General features: G+C 40.0%; 1 protein-coding gene across 3 annotated transcripts; it reads left to right on the top strand.

The window, feature by feature from the left end:
- The first annotated feature begins 9 nt into the window (after positions 1–9).
- Positions 10–24,987, top strand: LOC141790866 (DNA repair protein XRCC4-like). Of its 3 annotated transcripts, none has more exons than XM_074671005.1 (8): positions 10–137; positions 3,806–3,947; positions 4,700–4,902; positions 17,008–17,174; positions 17,847–18,002; positions 19,154–19,242; positions 21,872–22,007; positions 24,026–24,987. In XM_074671005.1, the coding sequence occupies exons 2-7, from the start codon at positions 3,809–3,811 to the stop codon at positions 21,997–21,999; spliced, it is 882 nt and encodes a 293-aa protein (XP_074527106.1). In that variant the 5' UTR covers positions 10–137; positions 3,806–3,808; the 3' UTR covers positions 22,000–22,007; positions 24,026–24,987. The 3 variants fall into 3 exon arrangements, with proteins under 3 accessions (XP_074527106.1, XP_074527107.1, XP_074527105.1); XM_074671006.1 differs by lacking the exon at positions 24,026–24,987 and adding an exon at positions 22,461–22,784; XM_074671004.1 differs by having other exon boundaries at positions 11–137; positions 23,924–24,986.
- The last annotated feature ends 623 nt before the right edge of the window (positions 24,988–25,610 follow it).

Here is a 25,610-nt window from a genome sequence, read left to right on the forward strand (position 1 = left end):
CTGATTGGTTCAGGAGCTCCGGAGTTGAAAGTTGAATCGTCTGTCAGGAAACCTGTCAGCAGAGAGCGGCAATGATTTGAGTGTCAAACAAAATAACACGTCGTCCGATCAACGCGGTAGTTTGCCTGTGCAATACCGTAAGTCTTTTAAAGAGATTACAGATGTAAATTGTTGTATCCTTTCTAAAGCAGAAATGTATGGAGACCGCTTGTGGTAAGAGGACACTGTTATATGTGGGCTGGGCCGACACACAGCTGTAGCACGCCCAAGAGTCGTCTTGCAGAAACCTACAAGCACAAGGATAGCTAATAAGCTAGTCATATAGCTCCTCCAGAAAGGACGGATTGATGAAATCTGTCTCAGTTGGGCTGCGAACAGTGCTTAAACCTTAGGTATTGTGGGCTAGAGAAGGATAAAAACATGTCTTTATTGGAGTAAACACGTCATTATGAATGAGATCAGGTAAAATATGTTGATGAAAGGATATACCATAGCTTTAAAAATGAGAAAACTTAAATAACCACTGAGATATCACCTAAAAAACTACATTGCCTTCAGTGTTGGTCAGATTATGCAAAACGTTCAATGATTGGCAAGGCATTTGTCCACTTTTCATATGTATTTCAGACTTAAAAACTAACAATATTATCAATAATGCATTACTCAATTCTGTACATCCTGCAGTGAACTGTTACTAATCTGTCAATAGTCAAATGGGTCCTCTCCTGTTTGTGTGATGTAAGATAAACATTTTTGTGGTCCACTTCTCTCTCAGAGTTTTCACAATGAAGTCCCCTCCCTCCAACCAGCCACGGCAGCATCTTGATTGCATTTAAACCATGTTACAGAAATCCCCGTCGACCCTTCCTTCCCAGACGCTCCAAGCGAGCCCTTCATGTAAGAAGAAATCTGTCACATTGTAAACCACACATAAATAATGTTCTGCATATTTTATTACATGAGAGTGGGTAGAAACTTGGTGTAAATAAACAGGTCTCGGGAGAAGAGTCTAGTTCCAAACAGCAAAAGAAGAGTGGATGATAGACACATATTTAACTTAATGGAATGAATTTGAGGAAATTTGGCTCACTGACCCATTAAGGCTTCTTTTTGCATGTCTAATCCTTAAGATAGGTCTTGTTTGTACTTTAGTTGAACATCTTATGGACAGTAAAGCAATGCCAAATGAACTGCAATGACAGGTTACTTGTTTTAGTGCTATTTTGACGCTTACAGAACTGATTCTAATTGTACATTCAGATTTGTGCTGCCACTGGTTGAAATGTGCTGAGGTTTCAATGTTCTCTATTCAGACAGTAGTAACTCTCCCAGCATGGATAGTGTGCAAAAAAAATGACCTGTTATTGTGCTGCTAATTTCAGTTAGCAAGATGTTATGGACAAAATCATAAAGAAGCGATAAAGGCAGTTGGAAAAGCTGAAGAAGTCATCTGATTTAAAAAGATTTAAAAATAAAAAAAACCTTTAAAGTGTTTAAAAATGCTGTAACACCCCTGTCTCCTCCGGGAGCAGGATTCTAAGGGTGAAAAGTGTGAACTGCTTCTCAGCTGTGGCCTTTCAAACCTTGTTTTAATGCCAAGGCCAGTATCTGTCAAGTTATGCTGACACAACTTATTTTTCCTCTGACGTGATGTTGGTATAAGTTAAGACAGATTGTCTGGCCTTGAGGCCTTTCTTTATTGATGCATGAGTTGTAATTTGTTCCTATTTGTCAAGTAGTCTGAGATAGACATTACTTTGAATGAATAATGAATGGATGGCTGTGGCAGAGCCTGCTGCTGTTAAGTGAGTGACACTGAAATTCCCAGAGAGTTTGATCTTGAGGTGCAGAGTTGGAGAGAGCATGAGGAGAAAGTCCAGAGAAAGGACAGTGAGTAGACTGGCCTAATTGCCAGGGCCTATTAGAGAAATGGTTAATTGCCCTTCTCTGTATGAAGTCTCCTTTTAAGAACCTACATCCATAATTATAGACTCCCTTTGTGACTAACTTGTATAGAATGGCCTTCACACAGTAATGTTATACGGTTTTATTCACATCAGCTTGAAGAGATGACAATGAAAAGGTTGTGTAAGAATACAGAGGGAGTTAAAAGAGAGGATGAAGCTGTGTGGCTGCTGTAGTGGTGCTTTGCTTGGTGATTTAAGCCTGTGATTGATTCTGCTGATCAAGTGACTGAACGGGAAGACTTCTGAAGGTTGTTCACAGCTCTCCATTCCTGAAAGACAGCAATGTTCATTTAATTGGATGGTTCTTCTCTCAGTACCAGAGGGTCATCGTCCCTGCACAACAGATGTTACAGTTACTAATGAGTAGCTGGGCTAACTTTATGAGGTTAAAGTTGAACCCTTCTGCCCCCTCATCTTGCTTGGCCCCTTCGTCCAGCCACGCCCTTGCTTAAAACACAAAGGTTCACCTTTAATACTCTGCAAGGCTCTTTGTGCACGTGCGCATCTGTGGAGAGGGCTGTCTTTCAGATTTCTGCTGTATGTCTTATTTTCAATGACCTTGACCACCTGTTCTGTCAATACCAAGAAGGAGCACACAAAAAAGTTCTGTCACATTCTGACTTATAGCACTGTGTCCGAAGGCCGTCATTTTCATTTTTTCAACATGTCCAGTTTGGCTAACTGCCAATTTAGCTGTCCTTTTCCCTCCATCTCCACACACTTTGCCCTGTAGTTAAGCAGGGGAGATATCCAACTCACCTCTCACTTCACGTGGAAGCAGTAATCATACGTTCTGGCCTGGACATCCGTAATCAAGTAAAAGTTTCTCAAGGCCCAAAAGGAAAGATAGAAAACCATTTGTAGCTAGTTAACCTAAATAGCCTTTCATATTGTAATCCTTACATCAACATCTTTTGTAACTGATCTGTTGAATGGAGACTCTTTTTGGCAGCAGACTAAACTTCAACTGCAGCAGTGAGTGAGTCATTTAACCAAGACATTCGCCTGAGGGCAAGGCGACATTACCAGATATCTTTCTCAGCTCAACCACAGAAAAGTGTCATTTTGGCAAAACATGATTTTGTCTCCTGGGTTAAAGTGATTCTGACAGCCTGAAACCTACAGGGTTTTCCTATTTATTGTGGTCTGGCCTTGACTGAAGCAGTTTTAAGTGTTAGGCTGTAGCAGTAAGTGATTGATAACTCTTTTTTAAACCATAGGGCTCTCATCATCGCTGGCTTCCTATTTTCAAATATTGTGGCTGTTCTTGCTTCTTTTTGTCAACTTTTTTACAAACTGTCCTCCATCAAAAATCTGGATTAGTATGAGATGAGGAATTGGACACATGGCTGCAGAACCAGAGATAAATTAAAAATTTAAACTTTCTTTAAAACTTCTTCTCCTTTTTAAAACTCTTAACATAGACTTACACATGACACTCAGACATGCACTAAGAAACAAATGTATTGTTAATCTTGGACAAGATGTAGAGACTGGAGAAACTAGTCAACAACCGAGGCTGTTTGGTAATGTTCTTGTATTATCTTTAACAGCGTGTAATTACCTTGCTGGTGGTCGAGAGGCCACATTTCCTCACAAAAACCTGTCAAAACCTGTTAATCTCTTTGTGGCTCCACTGACTCAGAGAGACCCCCATTAGAGACACTCACTGGGGTGTTTATTACCAAATCCAAGCAGTGAAACTACGAGGCACGTTGATGAAAGTGGAAGATCCACACAGCTTTACTACACCCAACTGGATCAGCTGGAAAGGGTTCTGTTAAAGGCAAAATAAATAGTATTGGCACTTAAGAAGCTATATGTTTGTTTTTCTGCAGATCATGAGTGGGACAGTCCAACAGATTACTCTAACCACTGATCCAGACACTCCCTACTTCCTGCGAGTGGACTGGGCTGAAGACCTGGGTGCTGGTTTCACTGTGGCTCTCACTGATGGCGACTCGGCATGGATTGGAGAGGGTAAATATTCTGAAACATGAAAACAAATGAGCCAAACAAAGAGCCTTTTCCATCATTCATAACCTATTATTTGAGGCAATATTCATAACTTGATACTGTCTTACAAAATCCAACATCTTTGACCCCATATGAGGCAGGTTGGTCATCAGCTCTACCATCAGACTCCAAACTGTGTAGGCACCTGGCTGAACCCCCCCTCATTATATGATAACTGTTGGTCCTTTAACCAGAGGGACAGCAGTGACCTTGTTCTACTGTTGCTACTGTGCTGCAGCTTACAGGTGTATTACGTAGATTAGATTCGACAAGGCTTGTCTTTGTATGCACTTGTCAGTGTGTAGTGTGTGTAGTGTGTGTATGTGTGTGTGTGTGACATATGCACATGAGCCCATTTACCTGGAAGGACACCTGGAACATAACAGCTCCTTAGTTTTCTATTGCTGTCCATCTGCACAGCTGACAGGCAGAGATGAGGCTGTGACAGCTATGTGCGGGCTTCTGGGTCGTCAGTGTTCCTGTGTTTGATGTGCTAATTGGGACCCTCAACCGGTGTTAGCAGCTGTGCAACAGCTGATGACATTCCCCTTGGTTTCTCTGCATGCTTGCTTTTAAATCAGCTGTCACATGCATCCATACATTACTACTAAATTAATGTTTGTGTTTTTTTCTCTGCCATCACCTCCTTTATGTTTCACTCAGCTGTGCAATTAAAAATGGTTCAGAAATTATAAAAATGCCCTCTTTGTGTCCAGTTTCAGAAGACGAGGTGATGAAGGAGGCAAATGATTTGGGAGTCACCAGAGAAAAATATGTGGAGGATCTTCTTCGAGTGCTAACAGGAGATAAAGGAGTTAGAGGAGAAGGAAGGAAAGAAGGTGACAAGGATGCATGTTCTTTCAGCCTCACTCCAGATCACTGCCATCTCTCGTACCAGAAGATCTGTAATGATATCTGGGTGAGCTAAAGATTTCAGCTGACTATATTTTTGTGTTAACTGTAGGAAAATCTTTGTTTCCATTCATATCAAAGGAACATAATCATAGTTTGTTTATATTTAAAGACAATTAAATCAAATTTTAATTGTAGCACAAGCAGACAATAACAGTAGAAACAAAATATGACCCAGTCTTTAATTGTAAAAGGACACAAAACAAGTTGATCCTGGCACAACTTTTAATGTAAGTTTGTGCAACACCAACCAGTCAAACCAGTGACACCAAAGCACATATTTTATACATTTATGGTAAAATCATAATCTGAAAGTCATATTTCTTTTTTTCCACAATTTTCAAGTTTTATCATAAAAGATAAACAAATGAAGGCAAATGATAACATACATAAAAAAACATAGATCAAAATACTAACATCAACACACACCTATTCACACCAAGTACATTTGCACCAAATGACATAAATACCTTATATATTTATATTTATCATCTTGGCACTTAGTTCATGTATCAGGAATATCACTTGACATATGATAGAGTTTTTCAGGGGTTTTATAAAACCTAATTAACCATTTATACTGTAGGAACTTAAGTTGTGTTTTATGGTTTGTTTTTGGGCTTCAGACAGGCCTTATTCCAGTCTATTTCATCGATGTCTTGCTGCACATCGTGTCTCCATACGTTTCAGTGTATGTATTGCCAAATCCTTTGACATAATCAGATTATAGTTTTTAGACAGTAGGCCTTTCTCTTCCTGAAAGTCATATTTCTTGTGTGCCATTGTTGTCACAGAGGATTAGCATGCTCCTGAAAGTTTTGCTGTTTGAAAAAAACTTTAAACTCAGGAATGTCTTCTTCAGACCAGTCAGATTGTATTTAATCACCTTACTTGGGCTAAACAATTTTGGAAAATAATCTAATAGTGTTTTTTTTTCTTGCCAGTATTGAAATTGCAATTGAGCATGCGGTTTTTGAGGGGGGTGTTTATCTTTTTCATTGTTCACTGAACACAAGCAATAAACCGTTTAATAGTATGACCAACACAACAAAGGATACTGTCAACATATAAACAATTCTTTCCTGTCGGCCAGGCCTACGTGTCGTGATGAAATGAGATGGATTGAAGTATGAATTGATAGGAGTAACATATCTTTATTTAACTATTAAGTTCATGGTATCATATTGACTGATTGATTTAACTTCAAGCCTTGTAGATGTGTAATGTATCTTTCATTAATTACTTCGATAAAATCAGAGATAATGAGAGAAATATGTCAAAATGTGGAATGCACTTTTTTGTAAAATGAAAAAGAAACACTGGTGAGCAAAAATATCAATACTAATAGTATGAAAGTCTTACTGATCTTTTATCAGTAACGAAACAGAAACTAGAATAATTGTACTTCAAAATTTCTTTCTTTTTTTTTTTTTTTAAATGCAGCCCTTGGGATTTGAAAATTGCATTATATTGCATTGCGATGCCTGTTTTAATTCGATTAATGGTTCAGCCCTACACCTTACTGTAAATTGAAGCACATGAACGTGTTGACCAGTTTGCCATTATATTACACATATATTTGAGAAACCTAACACAAACTAGAGGTGTCCCAGTCCGATATTGATATTGGATATCGGTCCGATATCAGCAAAAAAACAAGTATCGTATCAGAATGCATCTAAAATCTCAGATATAAGCAGTTTCTGTTACCCATTGGTTAATAATAAATGGGTCAGTTTTTCCTCATACCTTCTGTTGCTGATTACTGTTCTTTGTTAGAATAATATCACTTAATCAAGCCTTTTCTAACATGACAGACATACTACAAAATAAGTAATAAAAGTATGCATGTTTAATGCTGATATCATATTGGATTGATATTGGTATCGGCCAATACTCAATGCTGCAGTATCGGTATCATATCGGAAGTGAAAATGTAATATCGGGACATCCCTATCACAAACATAAACTGAAACAGGGCAGTCACACAAATATAAAAACTGTTGTTTCATTGTTGTAGGACAAGAAAATGAACCTTAAAAACCAAACTTCCAAACTAGATAGATTTTTTTTAATGAGGAATTTTTTCAAGGTTGAGTTTTTTAGTTGTCAGTAACCATACATCAGTGGTTCATACATGAATGTTGCTCTTCTCTTAGGTCGCTGTCCCCTGAGGATGGATCCATCTAACAACATACACACAAATAAAAAGGAAGTCTTATATTTTACAGGGGGCTGTTTAGCAGATAAGCTTTATAGTCTCCTTACATTATAGCAGAATTCAAAAGCCTCAGGTGCCCTAAGGCTGCTTGAGATAGGAATCATTGCTAACCTGTCATCTAATAGCTACAGCAAAAGGTATTTGTTCAGAGGCCACGGCTCGTAAACACTTTGGGAAAAAGTTTTCCTTCTGGGTAAGAAGGAGATTGCTTGTGTTAATGCTAACAATCACTTTTACCTTGGTGTATTGCATTATTACCACAGTGATGTACACAAACTACAAACGTTGAGATGCAAATGTGTTTGAAACACGCTGTACTCGGCTTTTCTCACATAGTTTACCACAGCTGACAGGTTTGATGGAGTGTAGTGCTTTGAGTGGATTATGGTGTTATTCCTTAACTAATGGAGGATGCTGTTGCCTCCAGGGAGCAGGTCACTTGAGGTCCTGGGACTGCTGACCAGGTAGAGGAGACCAGAGGGAGAAGGCCAGAGGGTTAGGATCACTTTGGAGACAATAAAACTAGATTTATGGACAAGACCTTTCCCATCTTAAAATGCTAAACAACAGCTGATTAGAGCCTTCCCTTTCTTTTCCCACTTTGTCTCACCAGCTCTTCCTTTGCCTGTGTGTGTGTGTGTGTATGTGTGTGTGTATCAGTGTCAGGACTCATGAAGACAAACTCTTGAGTTTAGAGGCTATGAGTTATTGGTGCTGTAAATGAAGATTTGTTTTGACACACTGTCTTATGTGGCTTCTTTCAGTATAATTATGATGATAACTAATATAGAAAGAACATAAACTTCATAGGACACATTGCGAATTAAGTCTATCAGGTATCTGACACTGGCATAGAAACTTTCACTAAACCTGACTCTGAGTCATTGCGTCATTCAAGAATAAACTGCAACAAATACAAGGATAGACACGGCATTCTTTATTTGTCAAACACTATTTTTTTTTTTTTTTTGCGAAGGCGGCGTTTGACTTGTTTTGTATTTTGTGCATCCAGAAGTGTTAGCCTGAGGGAGAGCATAGACCACACATATTGATTGACAGTGGTCCAATATGTCGAGACCCAAGAGTGCATTTCGAAAACTCGGTCCATTCTCGCACTGTGGCTGACAGTGTTCATCAGTCTGTGCTCTGCACTCTGTGTGTGTGGTAGAAACAAATCTCATGATCCTCTGGGACTTTTTACAAGAAGTGCAGATTTCCACACTTGTCTAACACCTGCTTCTTTTCTTTTTTCTCCTTTTCTTTTTTTTTTTTTGCTCTTCTTTCTTTTCCTCCAGCATGTCACAAAGGTTAAGAAGTGGAACATATTTTCTCTGAGGGATAATTTAAGGGTGCAGAAATGAGCAAATATGAGGCAGGTTTCCTTCTGGAGTAGGAGAAAGGAGGCTGGTGACAAAACAGGTGTTGAACTTAACCTGACATTCATATTTTATGAATATGACCCCAGAAGTTGTAATGATGGTTGTAATTTTCATCTTTATTGTAAAAAGAAATTACTAAGCAGGTGTCTTACATGGCTGAGTCAAGGATTATCTCCACCTTAATGTCTGTTTAAGTACCAATCTGTCAACAGCAGAATGAAAGGTAAATTTCAGTATGGGCACGTGTCAGGGAAGACACTTCTTGTTCTTGAAGAGGAGCAGTGGTGTGTTTAGGAGCATTGGTTTTAGGGTTGCAGCATGAGATTATTTTTTCCAACAATCAAAAAATCTTGCAGATAGTCTTTCATTGTAACGCCATTCATATTTATTTTTGTTCACTGTCAAATAATAAAAATGCTAATCAAACACTTCCTGAATCCAAAGTGAAGTCTTTAAATGTCTGACATTATCACAGCAGCAGTCCATTTTTAAGACTCTTTACTCCATGTAAAAAACAATAAATAAATGATTCAGATTCTCACATTAAGAGCGCCAATTCTGTTATTTTAAAGATTTTCACATTTCAAATACCCTAAAACCATGAATCAATTGGCAAAAGCAGTCTCTATTTTGATAACTAAGAGACACTTGTTGTGGTCTGTTCATGACTACTACAAGCTGACCCACGTTTTAAACTAGTTTTTTCAGTCAAAAGACCTAAATGAAAGCAGGAAATGTTATTTCACTGTCTTCTCTGATTTGTAGATTTGTACAACCAAATTTGAGGTAAATCAATCACTGCCTTTGTTGCCATTCATTCCTTTTTATTAAATTCTTGAATGCAGCAGATGTGGACTGAGTGTGTCTCTATTTCCAGAAACTTAGAAGTGCATTTTGCGTTAAGGATGGCCAGCTTTGTTCCTTCACTGATTTCAAGCGTAAAGGTCACACCAAAATTGAATTTCCCCTTTGCTCGGAAGCGGCCAATAAGATTGAGATCTGTTGAGAGAAAAACAAGCAACCCAGAAATTTTTTTCCTCTTGATAATGAACTGTGATGGGTTTAGCCAGAACTTTCTCTAGCACTGGTTCTGGCTAGGTGAGACCAGTTATCCAGAGACTTTTTCACATTTTATACCAATCTGTGTTTGAATTGCTCTCATGGCTCAGTTCTGTCTTCAGACCAGGGAGATTGAGGCTCTGATTTCAGACAGTTGTGGTTAAAGAAACCATGGGATACTGGATGAGACTTGGTGGATTAATGTGACACTGATTGTTTCCAGGTTTTTTGTTGCCAAAATGAACCGGTGTTATCGGTCACTGGGGTTTTCAGCTGCGCACTGTGACGCCAGCCGCAAATTTCACTGGAGTAGTTCATGTTTTCTTTTTTAGATTAAATCATCGCAAGTTTTGAAGCATGAAATTTCACTATGTTCTAAAAGTAATATTTGAGAAACATGGAAAAATAAATTAAAGTGGGAGGAGTTTCGGACTTTAAATAAAACGCATGAGTGAATACTTTGACTAAAGCCCAAAACGTAAGACCTGGAATGATGCCAACAAACATTTATAATTCATTGGCCTGTTATTGTCTCTATCCTCTCAGGGAAGCAAAGCTGTGTTGTTTTATCCGTGTTTGACTTAATTTTTAGTCCACATCTGTTTGAATAAAAAGAGAGAACTCTCTCTTTATCTGGGTCTTCCCACCTCAGAGTGTGGGGTCCATCTCAAGGCTTTGCTGAACAGGCTTCAGTTCTAATTTTTGATCTTATTTTCATGCAACCAACAACTTCTGACAGTTGATCATTTCTTTCTGGGCCATGTTTAGTGATCACATATCAAATGTTACATTGGTTGTACAAACTCATAATACACAATTCAAAACTTAATTCAGGCCATATGTGGACTTGGAGTAAAACATGACTATTGTTAATATACGATGTAGTGTATTGTTTCAGCAGTTACTCTGGTATTGTGGTAAAAGTTTGGTCTCTGTTTAGCTGTAGTTGAGGCTGATGAAAAAAAGATGGGACAAGAGGTGAAAAGTGTTTAAGTAGGGAAGAGCATTTAAAAAAAAATTGTGGAGATAGTGTGATGTCACTCATTTGTTTCTCATACAGAGTTTTAAAGACTATAGTAATCATGTGCCGCATTAGTTTGAGTTTGGATGAAGCAAAGAGGTGGGCCCTGAAGCTTCGCAGACACTTACTGGGTGCCCACCTGTCAATCAAGTCAGCCATGCCCTAAATGCTAGACATAATTATTTTTGCGGTAAAATAGGCTTTTATACTTAATTTGTATGCGGTTTCCAGGGTTTTTGCAGCCAGCAGCAGAATCTTGGGGGACTGTGGTTTATACCTCTTCTGTACAGACTTACATTTTTTGACCAGGGGGTTGTTGCTCGGTAGAAATGCTCTTCAGAAGTCACTGGGAACTAGTCCACTTTTTTTTTTTAAATGGTCTCTTGCAATAGCTCTTCTTCTGGTGGGTACCTGGTTATCCGTACATCAGTTTTTCCAAACTCATGACAGTTTGACCAGATTACACTTGTATTTTATCTGAGTCTAGGGATGGGTACCGAATTAGGTACATTTATTGACCGAATTCTGTCAAAAGTACCAGGTATCGATTCATTTAAGATCAAAAGATACCATCTTTAGGAACTTAAATACATCCTTGTGACTGGGAGGAAGTGAAAGTGTGGGCGATTTTCCATGCTGAATGTGAACACAGCATAACACAGTATAGGTAGACTGAAGAATAAATATATTCAATTGAAAAAAATAATTACATTTTATTATTAAACAAATTGACATTTTTGCCTCATAGAGACAAAAAAGTACCGAAAATTGGTACCGTTGAGTACCGATACTGATTGCCAGTTACTGGGCGTTGGTACCGTATCATTTCAAATGTGAAACGACCAATCCCTATCTGAGTCTGGTTGAATTTTTCCAAAACTGTTCCTCTCAGATCCCTTTGACACATGCCGATGTACAGTTTCCTTCAGTCCCATATGTCACAGTACCACAGCTGTGTCACCCTCACATGGCAGTCATGCTGTCTGTATTCAAACAGCTTTGAAGTGGGTGACTGTTTCACTGAATCTTGTCTACCTGTGGCTTCCTGCGAGCTGTTTTGCATGAGCAGCTTTCAAAGAAGGTAGTAACAATGTGAGAGTGCTCCCTCTGCAGTGTTTAAAACATGCATAAAGACATAACCAGCTAATTGATCATAATGAAGTTCATCAAAAATTAATTTTGGACACGAGTGTTAAACAATCACTAACTGTTATCACCTGATTCCAAAGCTCACTGCATGCAAGAGACTCACCTATCTCGAGATTTTCAATTGTTCATTTATCATAGTAGTTTCTTTAAGGTCAAAAAAAGATTGCCTGAAACACTGTAACATATATTTTGGTGATTTATTTGATGAGATTTCAGAGAAAGCTGCTCTTCATTCAGACTTTGAAGAAAAATGACAGAAGTTGAATACAAGTTTCCCTTCAGCTGTGCTAATGTAGTACACTTGTTTTGCTGTTAGTGTCTGGAAAATTGTTGCACAACTGGCTGCCAGATTTTCTCATTCTGACCGCGTTAAAGAGTTTTATACACCAACGTGTTTCTCCTGCTGTCATCACCTACATGTTCAAGCACAGAGCAGCTTCTTATTGAGCCAGTGTTTACCTTTCTGGTGGATGTTTGCTAGACTAATCTGAATTTCTTACTGCCTTGTTTTCAAACCTCTGAATTTATCAATCACAACTTCTACTTAAATCCATTTTCTAGCTCCCTGTCTTCATCTGCCCTTAAGTTGCTTCTGTGTCCCATGTGGATGTATGTTTATGGGAACGTTCATGTTATCAGAGAGACTCTTTGCAGTCGCCTCTCACTTCCTGCTCTTTATCTGGCCTCACGCCTCTGCATGGCGGACCCAAGGGCTGATGCCACAAGCTGATCCCTGCACAGTGCCCACACTTCCCATAAGGAGGGACCTTGCCTTCCCTTGAACACTGTCTCTTTGTTGTAGTGCGCACACTGCTCCCTAAACCACTTCCCTGACACAACAATCACCTGAGTTGAAAAAGTTAAATAAATGTCACAAGTATGTTTAATTTAACTATCGATCACTGCCCACAGTTAAATGAGACTCGTCACCTAAACTGCAGGAGTGGACTGGGGGTTTGATCTACAGCGATGTGTCAAAGGAGGCTTTTGTGTCATATGAACCCCTGCAGTAATGTCAAACAAACTTAAATGGACACCAAGATTTTAAACCCACATTTTGCTTCCTGGTGATGCTACATGACGCTGTATAGACCATCTTTTTCTTTTTTTTTTTTAAGTTTATGAACTCTCTTTCAGAAGACAAAGAGCTGATTGAAGAATCTCAGCTCCTTTACTTCCTCCTCTTTGTCTTTTAATGTCATGATCGCTGCTTTGATCTTTTTAATTGTTTAACTAAACCAATCCGGTCATATGAAAATCATTTGACTGCCGTTTGAAGAAAAAAGAGATATAAACAGTTTGCTGGTTTTATTTCTCTTTTAGACAAGTCAGATAGAAAAATGTGGAAGTGGGTTGAGCACCACAGACAAACAGTCTGACCTCCCACACCTTGGCAAAGGCTGGCAGACGTTTGGAGGCTGACCTTTCACTTTATCTCTGAGTCTCAGGAGGGAAACAGAAGCTCAAGAAAATCCAGCTTTTTCAACTTTTACAGCAGTTGGAAATAGTCGTCGACTGTTTGAATTCTTCAATTTATATCTTGTTTAGCATGTCCTTCCTCTTTCCATGCTGCGCTGTAAAGTAAATGTAAACTTTTGGTGAGCTGGAATTTATATGTTTACTGCAGCGAGTCTTCTCAGAAACTGTGAAAGTAAAGACGGTGAAACACACCAACTTATAAAAGTGGGAGTAGCAGAAATAAACAGCTGCAGGGTGTCATTTCCAACACTGATCCAGTAAATAACGGTTGTCTCCTCAGCTCTTGGGATCACTGGTTTTTGAACCGGTGCTCAGGATGAATTATGGTGTCAAACGAGTCAGCAGGTAAAATATTCATGTCAAAGTCTTGGTCATTAAAATGGGTCGAAACCTGTGGGGCAAATGTTCAAGGTTTTATTCTTTAAAGTGTGCAAATATTAGTGTAGTCTTTATCGTCTGCATGTCAAGAGTGTCAACAAGAGTGCCTTCATATTATACTCCCTCACATGGCTGATTTATTGCTGGAGGACTTTCCTGTGGGAGAACAGAGGTGACTTTGGCACAGAAAAGTAAGAGAAGAGTTTTTAGGAAGACATCAAAGCTTTTACACTTAACACACCATCATTGTTTAACTCTCCACGTGTGCAAACAGATAAAAACGTGCATTTTACTACCTTGTACGTTTGTATGATGGCCAAGCCGAGCATCATCCATTCTTGCTTAACTCTGCCTATAGGCTAGTCCCACTAATGGAGTGACGCATGCAAGCTAGTTTAGGCAACTTGAGGTGGCCCACTTCCCGATTTGCAATGTCTCCTTGTTACAATCACCTGACAAAGTTTCCTCCCAATTAGGTGTTCTTTTAAAGCTGCAGGATTTCCAGTCTCTCCCTTTGCCTTACCAGTGCCACTGCTTAGGGATGGGTACTGAATTAGGTTCTTTTACAGGCACCGACCAAATTCTGTCTGTGGTACTGAGTACCAGTTCATGTAAAATCAAACAGTACCATGTTTCAATACCTAAATGCATCCTTGTGACTGTGAGGGAGTGGAAGAGAAGGCGATTTTCCATACTGGACATGAACACAGCATTGCAAGTTTATATGTTGAGAAATAAATATGTTAAATTAAAAAATAGATTTTATTATTATACAAATGAATATTTATTACCTCATAAACACACACAAAGTTATAAAAAATTGGTACCGTTGAGTACCGATACTGGTTGCCAGGTACCAGCGTCATTACCGTATCATTTTAAATGTGAAAGGTACCCATCCCTAGCACTGCTGCCTTGCATAAGTGCTGTGCTCCCCGGTATCCACCTATAGGCTGTGACTACTTTCTACATTGTACTATTGTAAGTGCCTTAAGTATTTAGATTAGTCTATTATCATAGTTGTATCTTCCTCTATCCCACTCATACCCTGACTTGGTCCCAGCAGATGTCTGATCTTGATCAAATTTTCTGCCCGTTAGAAGAAAGTCTTTGTGCTTAATGCTGCCAAGTGCTCTGTTATGATAGTTCAAGATAAAATAAGACACATTATCTTGATTTGATGTTGGGACTTCGTTGGTGATTTAACATTAGGCAGTCAAGGTGTGTTAATGGTTTTTGTAGAGCACTTTTTAAAGGCCAATTGATGAAAGGGGTTTAAGATAATGTCATCACTCCTCGCTCTTTGTAAAGTAGTAGTTAGATAGTAGTAAGAACATTTGGGGTAAAGATGTTGACAGTGATGTTATACTGCTAAAATAAAGTGATCAACTCGACATGAGCTGACTGACGGAAATGTCTTTATGAATGGTGGGCTGTCTTACCTAAACAACCAACTACACCATTGTCAACTCGTCAGTGACTTACGTGGCTCAGTGTCCCTTAAAATCCACAAGACAAGCCTGCACTGTATCACTGTGACATCCTAATTGTTGCTTTGGACTTTTATGAGTTCTCAGGAAACTCATCCTCTTTGTATTCAGGGTGGTCCTCTCTGTGTCTTAATGCTGTGAAGTGGACTTTTGTTTAATCGTCAATTTCCGTGCTGTGATCCAGTTCAGAGCTATCAGCAGCACTGACACTGATTTTCCAAAATTGTTTTTGTAATGTTTGAATGATGCTGGATGGTGTCGTAATCTCTAAAAGGGTGATCACAGATTTATCGGTCAGGTCTTTGATGACTCGTACTTAAAAAAGTGGGAGAGCAGAATTTGAAACGAGAGAAAGAGGACTGTAAAGAAGAGAGGATTGATGGAAACAGACGGACAGGCTGAGGCAGTCAGCTGTGGGAGTGATGTGAAGCGAATGTCCGCTCATTGAAACATGCTCAGGTTCACCAGAGGAAGAAACAGCTGTGTGGCCTGCCAGGACAGCATCAGCCTCGGCCAAAAATGACAAGTATTTTATGAGAGCTTTTGAAGATGGCGGCTTTATTACAGTGGGTCTGTGACCTCTGAGAAGGCCAGTGAAGATTTAGCACCACATCACCTTCTGGTTTCCCAGTGTATTAGAGCACAGTACCTGCATGCTTGTGTGTGTGTTAGTGTGTGAGTGCGTGTAGTCTCCCAGGCAACATGCAAACAAAGATTGTCCTGTTTTTGGAAATATGTTTGGTGTGACAGCTCTGATAAGCAAACACACACTCAAGGTTGAAAGGTGTTTTCTGCTTTCTCGTGTTTTGTATTTCTGTGTTGTTGTTTGCTGAAGATGGAGTCTTGTGATCCTTGAAGGGTTTATGGTGGGACTTTGAAAATTTTACACATAAGTTTAATATCAGTAGAAAGTCTTCTGTTTTGTGTTATCTACTGCCTGCCTCAGGTTTTCTCAGTAGTTTTCTGCCAAAGTACAAACCGAGTGAGGAATGTTTAATCACACCTGAAGCCTGCTTGTGATTCCAAAAAGTCACAGACCAGAAGCAACAAGGAGGAAACTGTGTGCTCACCTGCATAGTTTACTGGTGACCAATGAATTTATCCCGTTTGGCATCTACAAAGAAAAAGTCTCCTGCTTCAAAGAAGATATGATGTAATAAAGTTGCACCTATACACTGCAGAGTTCAGGGGCTGAAGTGGAGGTGTGAAATCTTACTCATTATTTACTGAAAACGGGTTTAGAGAAAAGTGGTTGAGAGCTGAGTTTTGACTCATTACCTTTGGTATTGTACCAATTTCCTTGCTCCTTAGTCATGTCTGCTTTTTAAGAGGATCTCAAGGTACTCTTGGGGCAGCTAGAACGTGTTTTTTCCCTGGTATGTCAAGCTCAAAGGAAAGCACCCAGAAGCTATGCTGTCATGAACCAACTGTCATCTGTCATATCACTTGGTTCCTCAAATGATGATAAGATGTAACTTTATTTATCCTGAGAGCAGGTGATGAGCAGTTGCATTGCCAAGAAGAAGAGAGAGCAAATGTAGAAGTATAACATGTTAAATCAAAATCCACTCATGATCAGATTGCTGTGGTTTCACACATGCTATTTCATGGTACACCTCATTATTTCATATAATTTCATGTGATTCAGCAACCAGAGACATGGATCCTGAGGATATGAGATCAGATATGAAAAACAAGGGCACCTTTTCCTCTACTGTTGATCTCTAGGCATGAGGTGAATGAGTCACAAAGTTTGCATCAAAAAAAAAAAAAAAATCATGCCTTTCTCTGCTGCACTGCGACCATGGTTAACATATTTTGAAGCTAGCCAGTCTACAGATAAAACCTTAGTCCACCAAGCATAGCCCCTCTTCATCCCTGAATCTGCTCATTTCTTTTTCTGCTCTCTTTCTCCCCCTCCTCCTTTCTTCTTCAGGTGCATTTGGGTTCTGTGGTGCTCCAGCCAGCTCCAGACTCTTTACAGCTGAACCAGGAGATGATTGGCCAGTCCCTGAAGCACAGCGCAAAGCTAGAGTCGGATAACTGCCAGCTGCTGGAGGAGAATCGTCGACTGAAACGGGAGCACAAGAGGATTCTTAGAGAGTAAGAATGAGGGAGGACACCCGCCCTGTGTTTTGTTCAGATGGATCATAATCTGTGTTTAGGAAAAAAAACATGTGGCAGGGAGCAAATGTCAAGTTCCTACGGAAAATACCTCGATGGGATTTAATTATTTCCTCAAGATGTTTAGCGCTGTTTTTTGTTTGTTGATCATCTTGTTTGCATGCAAACTCTCTTTGCGTTTAAGTTGCGCTGCCAGCTGTTTATATGCTCAGCAGTCACCCAGTATGACATCACCACTGGTCTGAGAGTTTTCAGGGTTCCACCCAGTGTTGCAAAGTAGGCTTGTGATTTCTGAGAACTAACATCAGATGCTTTGCTTCCATGTCTTTCATTTTATACATCCCTGATGCTTGGCCTCCGTCTGAACAGGATTGTTCGTCCATGTCTAATGAATGGTGCTTGGCAAGAGACTGAGGAGGAGGAGGGTGACTGTAGTTTGCGCAGGGTGGAGGCTTCAGCATCATTCTCAGCAATTTACTCCGAGAAGAGAAAGCAAACAAGAACATAGTGTTTAAAGCATTTTCAACATTTTTACAGGATTTGTCTCTATGTTGTGTTGTCTGCGTGCATGTCTGTGTTTAAGTGTCTGTATACTGTAGTCCTTTGCCCTACCTGTGTATGCTTCACTCACTGTTGTGTTTTTCTCTCCAGGTTGGAGCAGCAGGTTCAGGAGAAGGAGGCACTGGAAAGAGAGCTTTACTCACGCTTTGTCAAAGTTCTGAATGAGAAGAAGTCCAAAATCAGAGGCCTGCAGGACACCCTCCAGCACCTCCGACAAGCTGATGGCTTACAGGAGGGAGGACGAAGGTCAGACACTGACCTGAAAAGCCTCATCAAATGCTGTCATGCTTTGGCATGATGTGTTAAACTTGCTTGTTTTTAGCTGCAACTATGGGAAAATTTCTTATCATACACAAAGTTGATGAAATACATTGCCTGCCCCCCCAAAAAAGTCACCGCCAAAAAAAAGGTCAAGCACTGTTATCTTTCATTGGAGCAACTGTTTCAATAAGCTTCTGCAATGTCACAAGATTTTTTTTCATCCAGTGTTGCATTAATTTTTCTCCAAGACCTTGCATTGATGATGGTAGAGTTTGACCGCTGAGCAAAGCCTTCTCCAGCACATCCCAAAGATTCTCAATGGGGTTAAGGTCTGGACTCTGTGGAGGCCAATCCATGTGTGAAAATGATGTCTTGTGCTCCCTAAACCACTGTTTTTACAATTTGAGCCTAATGAACCCTGGCATGGAATATGGCCGTGCCATATTGGCAGTTATTCCATCCATTGATGGAATAACCTGGTCATTCAGTATCTTCAGGTAGTCAGCTGACCTCATTCTTTGAGCACAGACTGTTGCTGAACCTAGACCTGACCAACTGCAGCAACCCCAGATCATAGCACTGCCCCCACAGGCTTGGACAGTAGGCACTAGGTATGATGGGTGATCACTTCATCTGCCTCTCTTCTTACCCTGATAGCCCATCACTCTGGAACAGGGTCAATCTGGACTCATCAGACCACATGACCTTCTTCCATTGCTCCAGAGTCCATTTTTTAGAAAATTGAAGCCTTTTTTTCTGGTTAGCCTCACTGATGGCTGACTGACAGCGGTCAGACTCTACCATCATCAATGCAAGATCTTTGTGAAAAATGAATGCAACACTGGATGGAAACAAATCTTGTGACATTGGAGAGGCTTATCGGAGCAATGCCCCAGTGAATACATGCCCCAACAAAGCTAAAGGTGGTCCAACAAAATATTAGAGTGTGTGACCTTTTTTTTGGCCGGCAGTGTATGTGTGGTCATAACAAGAACTTCTTGGTCTGGTGGAACGGGTTATGATATTGACATCAACAGTATATTCCCTTTGAAATGACTTCTGCCTCACGATGAATCTGATTAAACTTAACGTTCTTCACACACTGATTTTCTGCATCAAATGCTCTGTCCCTTCAGTGACAATGATCCTGATGAGGATGAGGACAGAGCAGCAGCGTCAGCTGAGAGAATTCATCCATCTCTGGAGGAGACTGTCCTCATCACAGGTCTGTATGTTAAGGTATTTGGGGGAGCTGCTTTTTTATATTCTGTGTTTCATGAGAGTTAAACCACTAAAATTCAAACCTATTTAAAAGACATAAAATAAATAATTTGGAAAAACAAAGGAACAATGCAAAAAGAGGAGTAAGGGTTTTCATCCTGCCTAGCTGATATGTTGCAACAGCAATATTAGTTATAAAAACCAGATTGAAACATCCATAATTTCGCAGAATAAAATAACAAAGGATTTTCTCCAGAGGGAAGGCAGGACCCAACAACGGGCTTCAAAAGATAATGAGAATTGGCAGCTAGCTCTGTATTGCTGAGTTAACCAAACAAATGTGTGTGATTTTGATGGTGGTGTAAGCTTCAGTTTCACTCTAGTATTCCTGTATATGAGTTACAAACACATACATCACTCTACTTCCATGCATATGCTACACGTTTTAGAGGAGTAGGGTGTGAATGCATTGAATCTGGCAAATTTTCGCCCATTCCTGGTACTCCTGGTGACTTCATAGGTCAAGATGTGACTCAGTATTGATGCAGACTCTTAAGTGTAACCCTTAAGTTCTAGCTTTCCTTGAACTGATTTTACTGTCTAATAAAGCTGACAGTTGAATGTAATTGATTATGTAAGCAGGGGGTTCAAACATCAACTTTAAAAGCACTCACAAGCAGAGTGTATACCCTCGGGTAGCCAGGTTCTGGGAAACACTTGTGTGAGTCATAAACCCACCCTGAGACGTCTGCTGTGATTGCTTCAGCACGGCCGTCCATGAGGTGGTCTTCTTTTCCTGCGTTATGCAGAGCAGGCGTGATGTCACATCTGCTGAGTAATAGCAATCTGCAATCTGCTGGGGTAACCCACCGGTCGCTCGCTCAACAGTCCTGTTTGTGTTCACAGCCAAGCTCAAGACCCCCGGATAGAATAATACAGTTGCCGAACACGTTGCAGTGGCTTCATCAGGCTCTCTGGTTTGGCTCTGGACATCTGCACTTTCTCTGTTCTTCTCTATCACACACACACACACCCTGCCCTCCGTGCTCCCATCCTGGCCCCAGTGAAGATGGATGAAAGTTGTAGATTGCTCAGTGCGAGTCCTGGCTCACACCTCACTGTTTGCAGCCCAGGAGAGTTTTACAGCGCTTTATTGTGTTTTAAAGCCTGCATGAAAATCACCTGGCACACATCTCTTATCGTCAGGCCTTGATGAATTTCTCCCATGTGTCCTCCATATTCTAAGCCTCCAAACACGATAGGTGTGTTTTCCAAAGTTGTTGTATTTACTCACTGAGTCATCTAACACACAGAAAGTCCTGGTGGTTTCTAAGAACAAGCCTGATGTCTCTGGCTGTTATCATAATCTAATGGATCATTACTCCTTCTTATTTATGTTATGCAGCTTTAGCTTTGTAACCCTAGCAACTAATTAACTTATATCCACTTTCACATCAGAAAGACATTAAACATGCAGAAAATCTTGGTGTTTGGACGTTCAGTAAACACATACAGGAACCAAATCAAGTTAACCCCAGTGTATCGTAGGCCTCGCTGACATGTATTGTCTTCATTTCCAGTCCACACCCGTTTGACTTTTACGAAGTTTGACCCTTTTCAGAAACTGTGTCCGCACAACAAATTGAGTTTTATTTGCATGTAGAAATCATTCCAATCTCTCCTCACGCTGCAGGTTTACTCAATCCCCCTTTGACATGCTTAGCCCCAGTTAACCCTCGTGCCTTAGGGTGTGTTTTCATAGAGAGTAGGCTTGATAAGGAAGAGTAATGACAGAGAGGAATCAAAGACAAAAGAAGAAACTCTCTTTCTGGACCCCCCCTTCCCCCAGCGGTTTTCCACCTGATTGTAAAAAGGAAGCAGATCAGTCACTGGGGGATGACAAGATAAGAGACTGAATTTCAGGGGTGTTTGGTTGATAATCAATCAGTCAGAGAAAACTGGCATTTTAATCCCCCAAATGATCACACCATCAGGCCCACTTTACGTCATTTCAGTGTTATTGTGGTTATCAGTGTTAGAGTTAATGTAGCATCTGCCTTGGAAATGTTATCTCCTTATCATACAGCTAATCAGGTATTTACTGCATCTGCTCAATCTTTAGATCTTTGAATTGAAAGAGGTTAGCAGCAGTGTTAAAGGGCAAACAGGTGTGTAAGTTCACCTGTCTGTGCGTAATCGATTGTATCCGAGGGGAAAAGGCCTGCGTGGAATGTAAGATCAGTACTCGCGATAAAGCGTACAGGACTTATGGTGTGGAGGTGTCAGGTTAGCAAAGGTTATCTCAGGCAGCTCCAGGACTGACACAAGTGTGTCACAACTGACACTGATGGAGAATTGTGTCTTCTTTAATGAAACCACTAAAAGAGCCCAAACATTTGGGAACAGGCAAAAATCTGGGATGTGTGGAGGTGCCTGCAGGCATTTGAGGGACTTGTCCAACATTCAGAGGTTGCTGTTTAGGACAGGAACAATCATCTGGTTCCTTTGAGTAACAGAGCACCAGTTATTTTGTGAACACATTTTTATGGATCAAGAGTATCAGAGGAGGTTTTATTGACAGTTCTGTGTTTGTGTTTACCTCTGTCCGTGCATGTGAACCATCTGGGGTGCAGGTCGTAACCTAGTGTGCCAGGGCATCTCTCTGGACCGCACCTTTTCTGATGATGAAGATGAACAGCCAAGAAGGAAGCAGAGGTTTACCCACACACCAAGCTTGGAGCCTTCTTCTATACCACAGTGACATCACAGGTTAGTCATATAAACAGAGCAATCCTCACATCGCCATATTTGGTATTACTTATATTTTTCAAATCATGAGGCTTTTTAGTGGAGCCTGTCTTCACATGCAGAATCGATATAAGAACAAAACAAGAAAAAGTTGTTTATAAGGAGCCCGTAATAAACTAGTGTCAACAAAAACACTGCTCCATGCAGATGTGAATCATGGTTCCACACCATGTAAAAAATCATTCAAAGATCAGTTTTATGACCCTGGCAAACACTTTTTACAAACTTTCATTCATTAGTTTTGTACTGCACTCAGCAGTAACAGATGTGGGGCTCCCCAATAAATGTTTCCTCTCCTGCCCCCATCAAAGAAGGTTGTTTTCATCAGTTTTTATTGCACAGATATTGTTTTTATTTCTGTTACATCTCTCAGTAAAAGAAAAGATCAGCTTCTGTTCATGTTTGGCTTTGCAGAGGTGTGTCCTGAGCATCTGGCTCAAACATACGATGTGACGTTCAGCAGCTGCACGAGTTTTCATGACTCACTGAAATGGGCTCAGACTTTCACAGCATCTTGTTTTAATGCTGGTTCTGCAACAAGAGCCCACAGAGCAACATTTATCAAACTGTGCTGCATCTTAGTATCTTTTAAAACCTCTGCCAGGAATAACATGTGTAGTTTGACTGGAGGCATCGTGATGGTATCATCCACCTTCAGATGTCATCATGTTTGATCACCTCTCCTACATTTGTTGAAGTGACACTTCCTTTGAATCTTAAAACATCATAACATCATCCCACGGCTCACATCTTGGTGTTGGTTGTTGAATAAACAAAACTGGAAATGTCTGCAGTCCCTCTGTCCAAATGAGTAAAAAAGATATTTTTTTATTGCACGAATGCATTATAACTAAACTTGATTTTGTTCTGGCTAACAGATTTATTGCTCTGTGTTATTAAGATTTAGTTTGCACATCCATTTCTTAAACAATATATAAGTTTATTTCTAGACATAAGATAGGACATATGATAAGAAATGAAGCTAAAGTTTATAAAACTGTTATCTTTTTGAACCCTCTTCACTCCACTGTCTGTTTGCTTATTTCTGTTTTTGCTTCTTGTCGTCTTGTCTTGTCTCTATCCTCCTCCTCAGTGGATAGATGACATCCTTCATTGTGATGTTCATGATTAGAGCCCTAAATTGTAGGCTCTTAGGATGAACAGGGTTTGTTTTTTCAGATTCTCTACAGCTGTGTGGCAAACTTCTTTCAGCTTGTCAACCCTCACCTCCACACACAACATCATAACAGTGACAACCAGGCAACAGAGTCCTGGAGGGGTCGGCAGATTGGATGCCAGATTTTGTTCCAGATTGTGAAAACAATTTCCAGAAAGCTGGAGCAAGTTGGTGCCTTCTGTTTTGTTTTAACTGTGATAATTACCTGCAAGAGCCACAATAAGAGCCTCGCTGCTTTTCTCTCATGTTTGATGAATAAACAGAGTTTGATGATGCTTTTTTCCTCAGACACTGCAGCAAAGATGCTGCAGCCAAAATTTTGCTGTGGTTATGTGGTTATGGGGTGGCTCTTAACACTCTGCAGTTCTTCCTCATGATCTGATGTTATTGCTGTTGATGACTATGGGATCACTGTAGAGGATCTGAATCAGGGGGAATTTGCTCTTTTTGCGACATTAAAAAGTAAAATCTACTGAAAGACGACAGGTTACACCCAGAAAAAAGGGTGTCACCACCAGAGAACTGAAATCGCTCAGTTGCTGCTTACTCATCATGTCTTTCTTGTGTTTTCCTCACTCTTTTCATTATGAATACAAACTAAAGGCTGCTATTTCATCCCCGCTTTCTAAACAGGCATTTTTGTACAATCATTTGACTTCCCTTGTTGTTCCTTACTTTTGGCTGTCCTTTTATTTTGTAGATGTTCTGTGGACCAAACCACCCGAGGGGTGTTTCACACGGGGTTAATAGGATTGCGTCTTCACCTCCTCACCTCTTCCTCTACCTCTGCTACCACTTTTAGGTCCTGAGGTCATCACAGTGTGTCTTCACACTGACAGTAATGAACCCATGGAGACCTATTCAGGCTCCTCATCTGACCATTCTACCTTTGACTTCTGGACCTTCCTGCTGTCTTGTATGATTTTGATGATACCTGTATGTCTGCTGAGGACCACGGGTGGCTGCCAGGATAATCCCACAACACGCGCTTGCTGGTTTAGTAATCCCCACAGGAATGTCACACGTTCTCTTTTACACAAGACATTTTTAAAGGGACAACAGGAGTCATCTCACGAGATAGTTTACAGACAAGTGCATGGCAACAAGTGATGGATGAAGAGACCAACTGTGTGAGACGAGGCGTCAATACTGAGCATGACAGAACATTCTACAGCTTACCTGTTTGTGTTTTTATATTTTATTTAGAATGAAACGTGATTATATTTTCTTATTTTAGAGGCACTTAAATGTCTTAACCTCCAGTAGGTTGATGCTAATGTAATGACACAGACGTTTTTGTGAATGAAATTGGTTTAATTTGTTGCTAAATGTTAAACATGTTGGCAAAAATGTATTTTAAATACATGGAAAAGAAAACAATAATTTATTTAAGAAAAATTAAAATGGCTGTTTTTTGTTAAATGCCTTTGAGGCAGTCACGTTACATTCATCTTGACTCATAAAACATTATACGTTTAAATCTGTGTTTTTTTTCTATCTTTTTGCATCAAGCCTTTCTATTTTTACTAACATCAAACAAACAAACAAACAAACAAACAAACAAACAAACTTAAAAGCACTTATTCTGGCAATAAGAATTGGATAAATGATAAGTGACTGTAACATGGATCAACAATTTTTCACATTATATGACTCTGTAGCTGAAGGTCTGGCACCACTGGAAAATATTAAGTCATTAAAGGAAATTAAGATGAGAGAAGGAAATTTCTGTATCTTTCACAAGCCAAACAGTTGACACCTTAGATCAATAAAATCTGAATATACACTTAAGTCAGTTTATTTTTAATTCTTTACTGTATAAGGATCAAATCTCCAGCAAGGCAAGAATTCATTTTAGTTTAATAGCTGGTTAAGTTTTAATATGATTTTTGTCAACTTTAATCAACAGTTTTGCTCTTGCTTGTTAAATCCGATTTCTCTGTTGAATTCCTCAATATTTTCACTCAAGCTGGGAAGTTTCCTTCATGGGGTCTCGATCACCTGGATGTGAAGCAGCCTTTGCATCTGGAAGGGTCAATACCTGCTTGTGAGAGAGCGTTGATGGCTGAGCCTGAATGAAATTAAATGTTCAGTCACTTGCTAATCATCGTCATTCACTTACTACCTGCACCTGTAGAGTTCCCATCATGGAGGGAAATGACAGGAGTCTTCCTGCTTTCCCGCTGCAGAGCTGCTGGGAGATAGAGTGGTCTTTGTGTGATGTTTGGCTGGGCTCTGCTCTCTATGCTCTCCATCTTTTACTGTAATGGCTGAAAACTAAGGATTTTAACTTTATAATTCAACTCATGAAGCATCCTTTAATGTGTGATGCTTTACCCACAATCTTTCTCTGTGAACCAACCAAAGTTTGGGATGCTGTAACCTCG

This window comes from Halichoeres trimaculatus, unplaced genomic scaffold, assembly GCF_033239565.1.
Source record: "Halichoeres trimaculatus isolate MK-OKI-2021-1 unplaced genomic scaffold, fHalTri1.1 fHalTri1_scaffold_5, whole genome shotgun sequence".
In the NCBI taxonomy this organism is placed as follows: Eukaryota; Metazoa; Chordata; class Actinopteri; order Labriformes; family Labridae; genus Halichoeres; species Halichoeres trimaculatus.